The 12,247-nt window shown below is 45.4% G+C and overlaps 1 protein-coding gene across 2 annotated transcripts in view; it reads right to left on the reverse strand.

Annotated features, from left to right (window-relative positions):
• Window positions 1-2,600, reverse strand: part of LOC101012602 (cytochrome b5) — a 38,494-nt gene extending 35,894 nt beyond the window's left edge. The window contains exon 1 of one of the 2 annotated variants that reach the window (XR_001897477.3): window positions 2,336-2,568. Coding sequence is in view for 1 of the 2 variants with exons in the window: in XM_017951846.3 (XP_017807335.1) it covers window positions 2,336-2,464 (129 nt within the window). In the remaining variant the exon portion in view is untranslated. Of the gene's footprint in view, window positions 1-2,335 lie in introns of both variants that reach the window. The other variant, XM_017951846.3, reaches the window with a different exon arrangement.
• Between the last annotated feature and the right edge of the window lie 9,647 nt (window positions 2,601-12,247).

Here is a 12,247-nt window from a genome sequence, read left to right on the forward strand (position 1 = left end):
TAGGGGACCTCTGGCAATATCTGGAGACATTTTTCGTTGCTGTAAATAGGGGAGGTAGCGCCGGGAGCGGTGGCTCATGTCTGTAATCCCAGCACTTTGGGAGGCCAAGGTGGGTGGATCACCTGAGGTCAGGAGTTCGAGACCAGCTTGGCCAACATGGTGAAACCCTGTCTTTACTAAAAATACAAAAAATAGCTGGGCGTGGTGGTGCACGCCTGTAATCCCAGCTACTTGAGAGGCTGAGGCAGGAGAATTGGTTGAACACAGGAAGCAAAGGTTGCAGTGAGTCGACATCAAGCCATTGCACTCCAGCCTGGGCCACAAGAGCAAAACTCCGTCTCAAAAACAAAAAAAAATAGGGGAGATGGTGGTACCGGTCATCTAGTGGGTAGAACTCAGGGAGGTGGCTCAACATCCTACAATGCCCAGGACAGACGCCACAACAAACATCAGCTGGCCCAAAATGTCAACAGTGCCAGGGTTGAAAAAACTCGTTTTAGGAAAAAAGAAAACAAAAGAAACGAAGAAAATGCTTCATAATATAAAATATCCTAATATTCTCTTATGTTACTTTTTTTTATAAACACAGACAAAGCACACACTGTGTCTTAAAATTCCACATTTAGAGTTAATGAGAACTGATGTTTGTTATATGTCAGGATCTGCAGCCGGGCAGGAGGGAGAGGGCAGGTCAGCTCTGATTGCCTAACATAAACCCCTCGTTACTAAATGGTAACACGACTTTATCTTTGGGCACTGCTCCAGAGTGAAATACCTTACCAATAAACATCAACTCCAGCCTTATTTTTTATTTAATTCTATTTATCTATTTAGAGACAGGGTCTCACTCTGTCCCCCAGGCTGGAGTAAAGTTGTGCGATTTCTGCTAACTGCAACCTCTCCCAGGTTCAAGGGATTCTTCTGTCTCAGTCTCCCAAGTAGCTGGGACTACAGGCGTGCGCCGCTAGGTCTGGCTAATTTTGGTATTTTGGGGGTTAGAGATGGCGTTTCGCCATGTTGGTTAAACTGGTCTCGAACTCCTAGATTCAAGTGATCCACCCGCCTCAGCCTCCCAAAGTGCTGGGATTACAGGTGTGAGCCACCGTGCTTGGCCCAGCCTCATTTTTTAAAACAGGCCTTTTGATTTTAACATTTTCTGCAAAACCAAAGTCCTCTGATGTAAACTGTGATCCAGCTCAGACCAGGCATCTGTTTTTGTCTCCCTGCTCCCGGACTATGTAAAAAATTCCCATCACTAAACCTTCTCATTATTGGGAGAGGGGCGTGAGCATGCGTTAAGATTCATGATTCAGACTCCCCAAAAGTGGTAAAACACTTCCAGAGGATCTAAGACAACCACCAAAAACGCCCCTTAGCGTGTGCGGCAAAAATTATAATCGAATGCAAATTATCTTATCAAAGGAATGTCTTCCTTTAAGTTAACAAACGTTCCCTATTACACCTTCCAAAACTGTTAGGGGCGAGTCCGACAGCAGAACGCACGCTGCTCTGCCTGGCCTCTTCCTGTGTTCTTGCTCAAGCCACACACACCGCGGTCTCAGGAGTCAAGCACGGCACCTGGCTGCCAAAGCCAGGAAAAGGTTAACACCGGGCCTCTTCCAGGTGAACGCGATGCGAGTGGATGTGGGCCCCAAGGTCGGCCAGTGGCTGCCAAGGGAAGGGCGGGCCCGGACCACACCCGACCTCCGCACTCGGGGTCCCCTCCGGCGGGATCCGTGGCTCTCGGGGTGGGTGGTCTCCAGCCGGCCACTCCGGGGATGCCGCCGGTCGTGGAAGGACACCCTTCTATTCAAACTCAAGGAAGAAAGGGATCATTTAAATCCCCCGCATAGCTGCGCGCTCTCCCCGGAAGGCTGCTCCAGCACCGCCACAGGGCCCGAGCGCCAGCTCCTGCCTAGTGCACCAGCTCCTGCCTAGTGCGCCCCGGGACCACGTAGCGATGATGCCACCGTGCCCGGGCGCTCCCAGGTGTGCACGCGCAGGTGTGCGGATTCGGGGAGCGCTCCCAGGTGTGCACGCGCAGGTGTATGGACTCGAGACTTCCCAGGTGTACACGAGCAGATGTGCGGACTCGGGGAGCGCTCCCAGGTGTGCGGACTCGGGGTGGTGGGGGGCACCCAGGTGTGCACGTGCAGGACTCGGAAGCGCGCCCAGGCGTACTCGGGGAGCGCTCCCAGGTGAGCGAACTCGGGGGGCGGGGGGCGCGCCCAGGCCTACGTATGCGGACTCGGGCCCGCGAAAGACAGGTCATGCCGGTGAACCCCCAAACCCGGCCCACGCTCCCTGCGCCCCAAGCTGCTCATCCCCAACTCACCTCTTCCAGAAATTTGGTCAAATCGTACACCTTGTGGTGCAGGATCAGCCAGGTGCTCTTGCTGTGGTTGTGCTTCTGAATCTCCTCTAGGGTGTAGTACTTCACGGCCTCGTCCGACTGCTCTGCCATCTCGGTTCGCCGCGAGCCAGGCCCAGCACACACAGCCGCGTCGGGTGGAGCAGAGCGCGCGACTCCGCCAGCTCCACCCGGGACATTCCCCGCGCCGGGCACAGCTCCGGGGGCTGGGCGGCCGGCTCAGGGGCGGGGCGCAATAAAAGGACCCCCGACGGTTGGCCGTCATCCTTGTCATTCAAAAGTCCCCGCCTTAGGTCGACCCCCTCCGCCTGCCCAAGCGTGGTCCCGCCCAGTGTGCGGGTGTTAATTGGCTGCCGGAGGTGCCCTTCACAATCTCCCGACCGCCGCAGCGCGCAGAAGGCGGGACAGGACTCCACGGAGTCTGCGCGGAAGGGCGGGACGACCTGTGGCTAGGGTGGAGGTGGGAGGTCGGGGGCGTCCCAGGGGGTTAAGCGTGCGAGTGAGCGAGGTGTACCAGCGGGCATGGATGGCAGGTGCAGAGTCCATTGCTTGGGAGGGCGGCGACCTGGGCAGCGAATCGCGGGAGTTTCCTATTCGCAGCAGCCCGAGTCCCAGACGTTAATTTGTAACAAAAGTAGCCATGGCCAAGTCCATAAAGGGGGCGTCTCGGGTAGCCCTTCGCATGCACGCAAGAGATGAAAGCCGCGTGCGCGCTAGAAAACGGTTTCGCAACTGACTTCGGGAAGCAAATGCGCTGCGCCCCAAAAAATAAAGTTGGCGAACTGTGCTTGACCTCGCTGGGGTTTTGGAATCCCTCGTTCTCACAGAAAAAAAAATCCAGGGAAATCATCTTTTCCTTAAAAAGCAGAAGTGTCCAAATTATTTCTGTGACTGAAGTAGTTTGGCTGCGGTTGGCCAGTGACGTGGCAAGGCCTTGTTTGTGCATTTAAGCTAAATCAGATTCTCTTCTAGGAGTCTGGAAGAGAACCTCCCCAAAGGGCACCCTCTTTCCCTTCTGACGCAGGGAAAATACCACATATAAAGAGCTACAAATGTTTGAAGGAGGAAAAAAAAAAAGAAAAATTCCAGCATGTTAAAATTTGGTATTTTATTCAGGCCCTTTTGAGCAATGGTAGTTAATTCCAAAAAGAACCACACTAGAGGTTTCACATGTGGGGTCATCCACCCTTCCAGGGACGCACAAGGTTCCTACACATAGTAGGTGTCTGATGAATGTAAGCTCCCTTCCCCCTGCTTACCTCTTCCATAGGAAAGAATACCTATCCAGAAAAATATAAAACACACACATGTCAGGCCTCTGAGCCCAAGCCTGCACATATGCATCCAGATGGCCTGAAGCAACTGAAGAATCACAAAAGAAGTGAAAATGCTGAAGCAACTGAAGAATCACAAAAGAAGTGAAAATGACCAGTTCCTGCCTTAACTGAAAAGACAATCCCCTGTCCTCCTGCTCATTGCTCCGTGAAAAAGATCCGCCTACGACCTTGGTCCTCAGACCAACCAGCCCAAGGAACATCTCACCAATTTTAAATTGGGTAAGTAGCTTCTTTTTACTCTCTTCTCCAACCTCTCTCACTGTCCCTCAACCTCTTTCCTCTTTCAATTTTGGCACCACCCTTCAATCTATTCCTTCCCTTAATTTCAGTTCCTTTCCTTTTCTGCTAGAGACAGAGGAGATGCGTTTTATCCATGAACCCAAAACTCCGGCACTGGTCACAGACTCGAGAAGACAGTGTTCCCTTGGTGTTTAATCACTGCAGGGATGCCTGCCTGATTATTCACCCATATTTCAGAGGTGTCTGATCACCACAGGGACACCTGCCTTGATCCTTCACCTTGGTGGCAAGCACCACCTCCCTTGGGTGGCAAGTGCCACCCCAACCCTCCGTGTCTCTACTCTCTCTTTTCTCTGGGCTTGCCTCCTTCCACCCTCCAGTCCTCCTTCTTCTCCCTTAGCCTGTGTTCTCAAGAACTTAAAACCTCTTCAACTCTCACCTGACCTAAAACGTAAACACCTTATTTTTTTCTGCAATACCACCTGACCCCAATACAAACTTTACAGAGGTTCCAAATTGCCAGAAAATGGCACTTTAATTTCTCCACCCTACAAGATCTAGATAATTCTTGTCGTAAAATGGGCAAATGATCTGAGGTGCCTGATATCCAAGCCTTCTTTTACACATCAGTCCCTCCCTAGTCTCTGCTCCCAATGCAACTCATCCCAAATCTTTCTTCTTTCTCTCCTGTCTGTTCCTTCGGTCTCCACCCCAAGCTCTGAGTACTTTGAATGTTCCTTTTCTACGGACCCATCCGACTTCTCCCGTCCCCAGGCTGAGCCAGGTCCCAATTCTTCCTCAGCCTCTGCTCCCCCACCCTATAATCCTTCTATCACCTCTCCTCCTCACACCCAGTCTGGCTTACAGTTTCATTCCGTGATGAGCCCTTCCCCACCTGCCCAACAATTTCCTCAAAAAGAGGTGGCTGGAGCTAAAGGCATAGTCAAGGTTAATGCTCCTTTTTTCTTTATCTGACCTCTCCCAAAACGGTTAGGCTCTTTTTCATCAAATATGAAACCCCTGCCCAGTTCATGGCCCATTTGGCAACAACACTTAAAGGCTCTACCACCTGAGACCCAGAGGGTCCAGAAGGCCGTCTTATTCTCAATATGCATTTTATTACCTAACCCACTCCCGACATTAGAAAAAGCTCCAAAAAATAGATTCCAGCCCTCAAACCCCACAACAGGACTTAATTAACCTTGCCTTCAAGGTGTACAATAATAGAGAAGAGTGGCAATTACTTGCCTCCACTGTGAAAGAAACCTCAGCCACATCTCCAGCACACAAGAACTTCAAAACTCCTAAACTGCAGTGGCCAGGCGTTCCTCCAAGACCTCCTCCCTCAGGATCTTGCTTCAAATGCTGAAAATCTGGCCACTGGGCCAAGGAATGCCTGCAGCCTGGGATTCCTCCTAAGTAATGCCCCATCTGTGCAGGACCCCACTGGAAATTGGACTGTCCAACTCGCCTGGCAGCCATTCCCAGAGTCCCTGGAACTCTGGCCCAAGGCTCGCTGACTGACTCCTTCCCAGATCTTTTTGGCTTAGTGGCTGAAGACTGACACTGTCTGATCGCCTTGGAAGCCTCCTGGACCATCACAGATGCTTTAGGTAACTCTTACAGTGGAGGGTAAGTCTGTCCCCTTCTTAATCAATACAGAGGCTACTCACTCCACATTACCTTCTTTTCAAGGGCCTCTTTCCCTTGCCTCCATAACAATTGTGGTTATTGACGGCCGGGCTTCTAAACCTCTTAAAACTTCCCAATTCTGGTACCAACTGGGACAATATTCTTTTATGCACTCCTTTATAGTTATCCCTGCCTGCCTAGTTCCCTTATTAGGTCGAGGCATTTTAACTAAATTATCTGCTTCCCCGACTATTCCTAGGCAACAGCCACACCTCATTGTCACCCTTTTCCCCAGTTCAAAGCCTCCTTCACATCCTCCCCTTGTATCTCCCCACCTTAATCCAGAAATATGAGACACCTCTACTCCCTCCTTGGCAAGTGATCACGCACCCCTTACCATCCCATTAAAACCTAATCACCCTTACCCCACTCAATGCCAATATCCCATCCCACAGCATGCTTTAAAAGAATTAAAGCCTGTTTTCACTCACCTGTTACAGCATGGCCTTATAAAGCCTATAAACTCTCCTTACAATTCCCCCATTTTGCCCCTCCACAAACCATTAATCTGTTCTGGATCTCAAAGATGCTTTCTTTACTATTCTTTGCACCCTTCATCCCAGCCTCTCTTCGCTTTTACTTAAACTGACCCTGATACCCATCAGCCTCAGCAACTTACCTGGGCTGTACTGCCACAAAGCTTCAGGGACAGCCCCCGTTACTTCAGTCAAGCCCAAATTTCTTCCTTATCTGTTACCTATCTCAGCATAATTCTTCATAAAAACACATGTGCTCTCCCTGCCTATCGTGTCCGGCTAATCTCCCAAACCCCAACCCCTTCTACAAAACAACAACTCCTTTCCTTCCTAGGCATGGTTAGGCACTTTCACCTTTAGATACCTAGTTTTGCCATCCTAACTAAACCATTCATTCTCCCCATTTCCCCATATTTACCTCTTTCCTATTCCCCACCCAGACCACACTTGGTTTATTGATGATAGTTCTTCCAGGCCCAATCGCCAATCACTGGCAAAGGCAGGCTATGCTATCATGTCTTCCACATCTATTACTGAAGCTACCGCTCTGCCCCACTCCACTACCTCTCAGTAAGCCAAACTCATTGCCTTAACCCGGGCCCTCACTCTTGCAAAGGGACTACATGTCAATATTTACACTGACTCTAAATATACCTTCCATATCCCACCCACCATGCTGTTATATGGGCTGAAAGAGGTTTCCTCACTACACAAGGGTCCTCCATCATTAATGCCTCTTTAATAAAAACTCCTCTCAAGGCCGCTTTACTTCCAAAGGAAGCTGGAGTCATTCACTGCAAGGGCCATCAAAAGGCATCAGATCCCATTGCTCAGGGCAATGCTTATGCTGATAAGTAGGTAAAGAAGCAGCTAGCATTCCTACTTCTGTCCCTTATGACCAGTTTTTCTCCTCATCAGTCACTGCTACTTACTCTCCCACTGAAGTTTCCACCTATCAATCCATCCACACTCAAGGTAAATGGTTTTTGGACCAAGGAAAAGATCTCCTTCCAGCCTCACAGGCCCATTCTATTCTGTCATCACTTCATAACCTCTTCCATGTAGGTTACAAGCTGCTAGCCTGTCTCTTAGAACCTCTCATTTGCTTTCCATCGTGGAAATCTATCCTCAAGGAAATCGCTTCTCAGTGCTCCATCTGCTATTCTACTCCTCAGGGATTGTTCAGGCCCCCTCCCTTCCCTACACATCAAGCTCGGGGATTTGCCTCTGCCCAGGACTGGCAAATTGACTTTACTCACATGCGCTGAGTCAGGAAACTAAAATACCTCTTGGTGTGGGAAGACACTTTCACTGGATAGGTAGAGGCGTTTCCCACAGGGTCTGAGAAGGCCACCATGGTCATTTCTTCTCTTCTGTCAGATGTAATTCCTCAGTTTGGCCTTCCCACCCCTATACAGTCTGCTAGCGGACCAGCCTTTATTGGTCAAATCACCCAAGCAATTTCTCAGACTCTTGGTATTCAGTGGAACCTTCATACCCTTTATCATCCTCAATCTTCAGGAAAGGTAGAACGGACTAATGGTCTTTTAAAGACACACCTCACTAAGCTCAGCCTCCAACTTAAAAAGGACTGGACAGTACTTTTACCTCTTGCTCTTCTCAGAATTAAAGCCTGTCCTCGAGATGCTACAGGGTACAGTCCGTTTGAACTTTTATATGGATGCACTTTCTTGCTTGGCCCCAACCTCGTCCCAGACACCAGCCCTCTAGGTGACTATCTTCCAGTCCTCCAGCAGGCCCGACAGGAAATTCACCAGGCTGCTAATCTTCTCTTGCCTCCTCCAGATTCCCAGCCTTATAAAGACACTCTAGCTGGATGATCAGTTCTTGTTAAGAATCTGATCTGTCAAACTCTACAACCTCGATGGACTGGACTCTACTTAGTCATCTGTAATACCCCAACTGCCGTCCTCCTGCAGGACCCTCCCCATTGGGTTCACCGTTCCAGAATAAAGCCGTGTCCATTGGACAGCCAGCCTGATCTCTCCTCTTCCTCTTAGAAGTCACAAGTACTCACCCCTACTTCCCTTAAACTCACCCACATTTCTGAAGAACATAGTAACCCTTATGAGCCTAATAAATCCCTTCATTTTGTTAGGTCTATTCTTCCTTACTGCAACAGGGCTTTACGCAGTCACCCCCACTACTTAGACTACATCCCAAAAACTTTTCATCCCTGCTATCTTCTGTCTAGTCATACTCCTATTCTTCGTTTTCACCTATCCATAAATGCCCTGCCCTTGTCTACACTGCCGGCTTATACTTTTTCTCCAAACCATCATAGCTGGTCCTGGTCTTATCCCCTAACCACCACTCTTAACTCCCTCTTGGAATGGATACATGACCTCTGCTGGAAAAGCACACTCCAATTCTTTCACCCACTTTACATTTCCAGTTTTGCCTTACACAAGGTCTCGTCTTCCTTTGTGGCTCCTCCACCTACATGTGTCTGCCTGTTAATTAGACAGGCATATGTACACTAGTTTTCCTTACCCCCAAAAATCAATTTGCAAATAAGACTGAACAGCTTCCTGTTCCCCTCATGACACCAACACTTCACTAGTATTTTATTTTGTTTTTCTTATTATTAATATAAGAAGACAGGAATAGGCCTTGACTTACTGCTGAAAAAGGAAGACTGTATATTTTTAAATGAAGATTGTTGTTTTTACCTAAATCAATCTGGCCTGGTATATGACAACAAAAAAACTCAAGGATAGAGCCCCAAAACTGGCCAACCAAGCAAATAATCATGCTGAACCCTGTTAGGCACTCTCCAATTTGAAGTCCTGGGTTCTCCCAATTCTTAGTCCTTTAATACTTGTTTTTCTCCTCTTATTCAGACCTTGTGTTTTCCGTTTAGTTTCTCAGTTCATACAAAACCATATCCAGGCCATTACCAATCATCCTATATGACAAATGCTCCTTCTGACAACCCCAGAATATCACCCCTTACCATAAAATCTTCCTTCTCCTTAATCTCTCCCACTCTAGGTTCCCATGCCATCCCTAATCCTGCTCGAAGCAGCCCTGAGAAACATTGCCCATTATCTCTCCATACCAACCCCCCAAAATTTTCCCCTCGCCAACACTTCACCACTATCTTGTTTTGTTTTTCTTATTAATATAAGAAGACAGGAATGTCAGGCCTCTGAGCCCAAGCCTGCACATATACATCCAGATTGCCTGAAGCAACTGAAGAATCACTAAAGAAGTGAAAATGGCTGATTCCTGCCTTAACTGATGACATTACCTTGTGAAATTCCTCCTCCTGGCTCAGAAGCTCCCCGACTGAGCACCTTGTGACCCCCGCCCCTGCCCGCAAGAGAACAACCCCCTTTGACTGTAATTTTCCACTACCCACCCAAATCCTATAAAACTGCCCCTGCCCTAACTCCCTTTGCTGACTCTCTTTTCGGACTCAGCCCACCTGCACCCATATGATTAAAAAGCTTTATTGCTCACACAAAGCCTGTTGGTGGTCTCTTCACACAGACGCATGTGACAACATACACACACATTTTTTAAGTATTCCAAAATGATCACATTTTTTTTTTATATCAAGCAAACATTTCCAAGTGTAACGTTTTGTTATTCAGAGATAGTTTTAAGGACTAAGTAGTGTTAAGAAAGTAAATTATTTGTATTATACTAATCAGTCATGGTTCATATACAATATAGAAATATTTTATTTCACGTTAACCAACAAAAATATGTTGAAATGATTTCCAGTCTTTAATTGTGAAATAATTGTAGGTTCACAGGAAGTTGCAAATATAGTAGAGGTGCTGTGTACCCTTCACCCAGTTTCCCCCAATGGTTACATCTTTTTGTAACTTCAGTACAATATCAAAACCAGGAAATTGGCATTGGTACAATGTATGAGCCCACAGTAGGCCCCTCTTATCCTCAGGGAATAGTTTTAAGACTCCAGTTGATGTTGGAACCCACCAATAGTACCAAACCTGATTGCCACTGTGAAATTTGATCATATAAATTGGGTCATTCTTATCATGCCCAATTAAAATAAAGTCAAGAGGCCGGGGGGAAAAGCACTCAGGAAACATCATATATTATCCTAAGAATGTAGTTCTCTGCAATGCTACCCACAGAAACTGGCTACTGTTAACTTAAAACCAGTTTTATCTAATAGCTATTGAAACAACCTGCTTCTACTATAAGACTTTCTACCCACCATCAACACTCACGAATCAGAACTTGCCAGCTCCCCAAAACTTTACTAGTGCTAGTGAACTTTCAGAAAAATACATGTGACTCCTTTTTATAAAACCTCAAACTTTCTCTTTGTTCCTTGGACATAGCAAAGACCACTCATGTATGCTTGGACTTGTAATTCTTGCTTCCCAAATAAAATGTTTTAGATTCACCTCTGGATTGTATTTGACTTGGACATACTTGGTATCAGAAGTGGGATTCCATAGCTAACTCATCTTGGCTTCAAGGTTTGGATGAGGGAATTTTCCTCTTCATTGAGAGAAGGCAGTCATCTTTCTTGGTAAATATGTACTTTGTTTTCCATCAGTTCTTGCATTTACTTGGCCTTTGTTTATTAGCACTTGCATCTAATTAGCGAGTGCTAAATCACCTAGATAAATTTAGTTACAAATGGGCTCTCAAAGTTCAACGTCATGGCAAGATTTTTTTTTTTAATTCCACCTGGTAACATGTTTAAACATCACGGAGATCATTCAAACAGTCTAAACTAAAAGACCACAGCTATAAAATCATACACCACAAATAAGACTTAGATTTCAATTGATACCTTGAGGCAAAAAAAAAAAAAAAAAAAAAAAATCAGCACTCAAAGATTGTCTAACTACAAAATACTGTCTCAAAGCTAGCTGGGAAGCTTTCCTCTCTGGAGCTTCCCCTCCCCTTCTTACAATTCCTCCTCTTCACCCTTTTGTAACCTAAACTCTCTTTTTCTAAAACACCTAAGTTATTCTGGCATACTAATTATTTAAGTAAAAACACTTGAAACCAGCAGATATAAAATCAAATTGTTTTGACCTTCGTGCTGTTTCTTAAAAGCTAAAGATTAAATTCTCATGTAAAACACTATACTATAAGGAGTGGCAGCATTCTTATCTTCAAGGACAAATATTTGAGAACAAGAAAACACTGTACAGACCTCATTAGAGTAACTCTTATCTCCTACCCCCCCTCACGTAATTCAGACACATTTCCACAGTTATTCTTTGTCCAGTCCACTATATTGGTAACTGCCTCAAACTGCTTTACTAAAAATTGGTTTAACAGCCTTTATAGGACTACAAACAAAAAGTTAAAAGCTTAGCCTTCTCTCATTTTGTCAGAAAATAATTTCAATTCAACTGCTTTTTAAGAAACCAGTATGTATGTTTCACTATCTTATGACTAAAATTCTAAAATAAAATCTGCAAGATCTTTATTTACATGTATGTGTATGTGTTTAGATGTGTTTATGCATATATACATGTATTGTGTGATGTGTTGCATCTACATGATAAAACCTGGTGTAGTCGGCCAGAAATCCCTTAAGGAATTCTATTTAGATAAAATATGTACTCATATGAAATATGTAACAACTCCAAATATTTTTACCTTGCCTTACTTAAACAAATCCTTGATAAATTAATTGGTTTTTAAATTGTTGATAAAAAAATTAGAAAAGTCTTCAAAATTGTCAACATTTTTGGCTGGGTTTACTGGTCATATATCTACCTCTGCTAGAGTTCTTAAGGTTATAAAGCTATAAACCCAGCCTAAAACAAAATAATGTTTGTGTATGCAGTTCTTTGATTGATAAGGTTTAATATTGTTGATTTAATAAAAACAGCTGTATTTTCTGAGTTATCAACGGGATACCCATGTATTAAACTTTAAGGTTCTACCTTAGGTAAACACTTGATATTAACAGGCTATGAAATTGGTATATAAAAAATAAAATAGTGACTAGCTCTAATATTTTAATTTTCATAAGTAATCTAGGTATAATTACTTAAAAATAAATTAGGTAATCGGAAATGAAATTAACATTTATAAATGAAGCTTCCATGCAATTTAAAATTTTAAAGTTGTATTAAGTAATAAATATTAAATGACCAAGT

This window comes from Papio anubis, chromosome 19 (assembly GCF_008728515.1).
Source record: "Papio anubis isolate 15944 chromosome 19, Panubis1.0, whole genome shotgun sequence".
In the NCBI taxonomy this organism is placed as follows: Eukaryota; Metazoa; Chordata; class Mammalia; order Primates; family Cercopithecidae; genus Papio; species Papio anubis.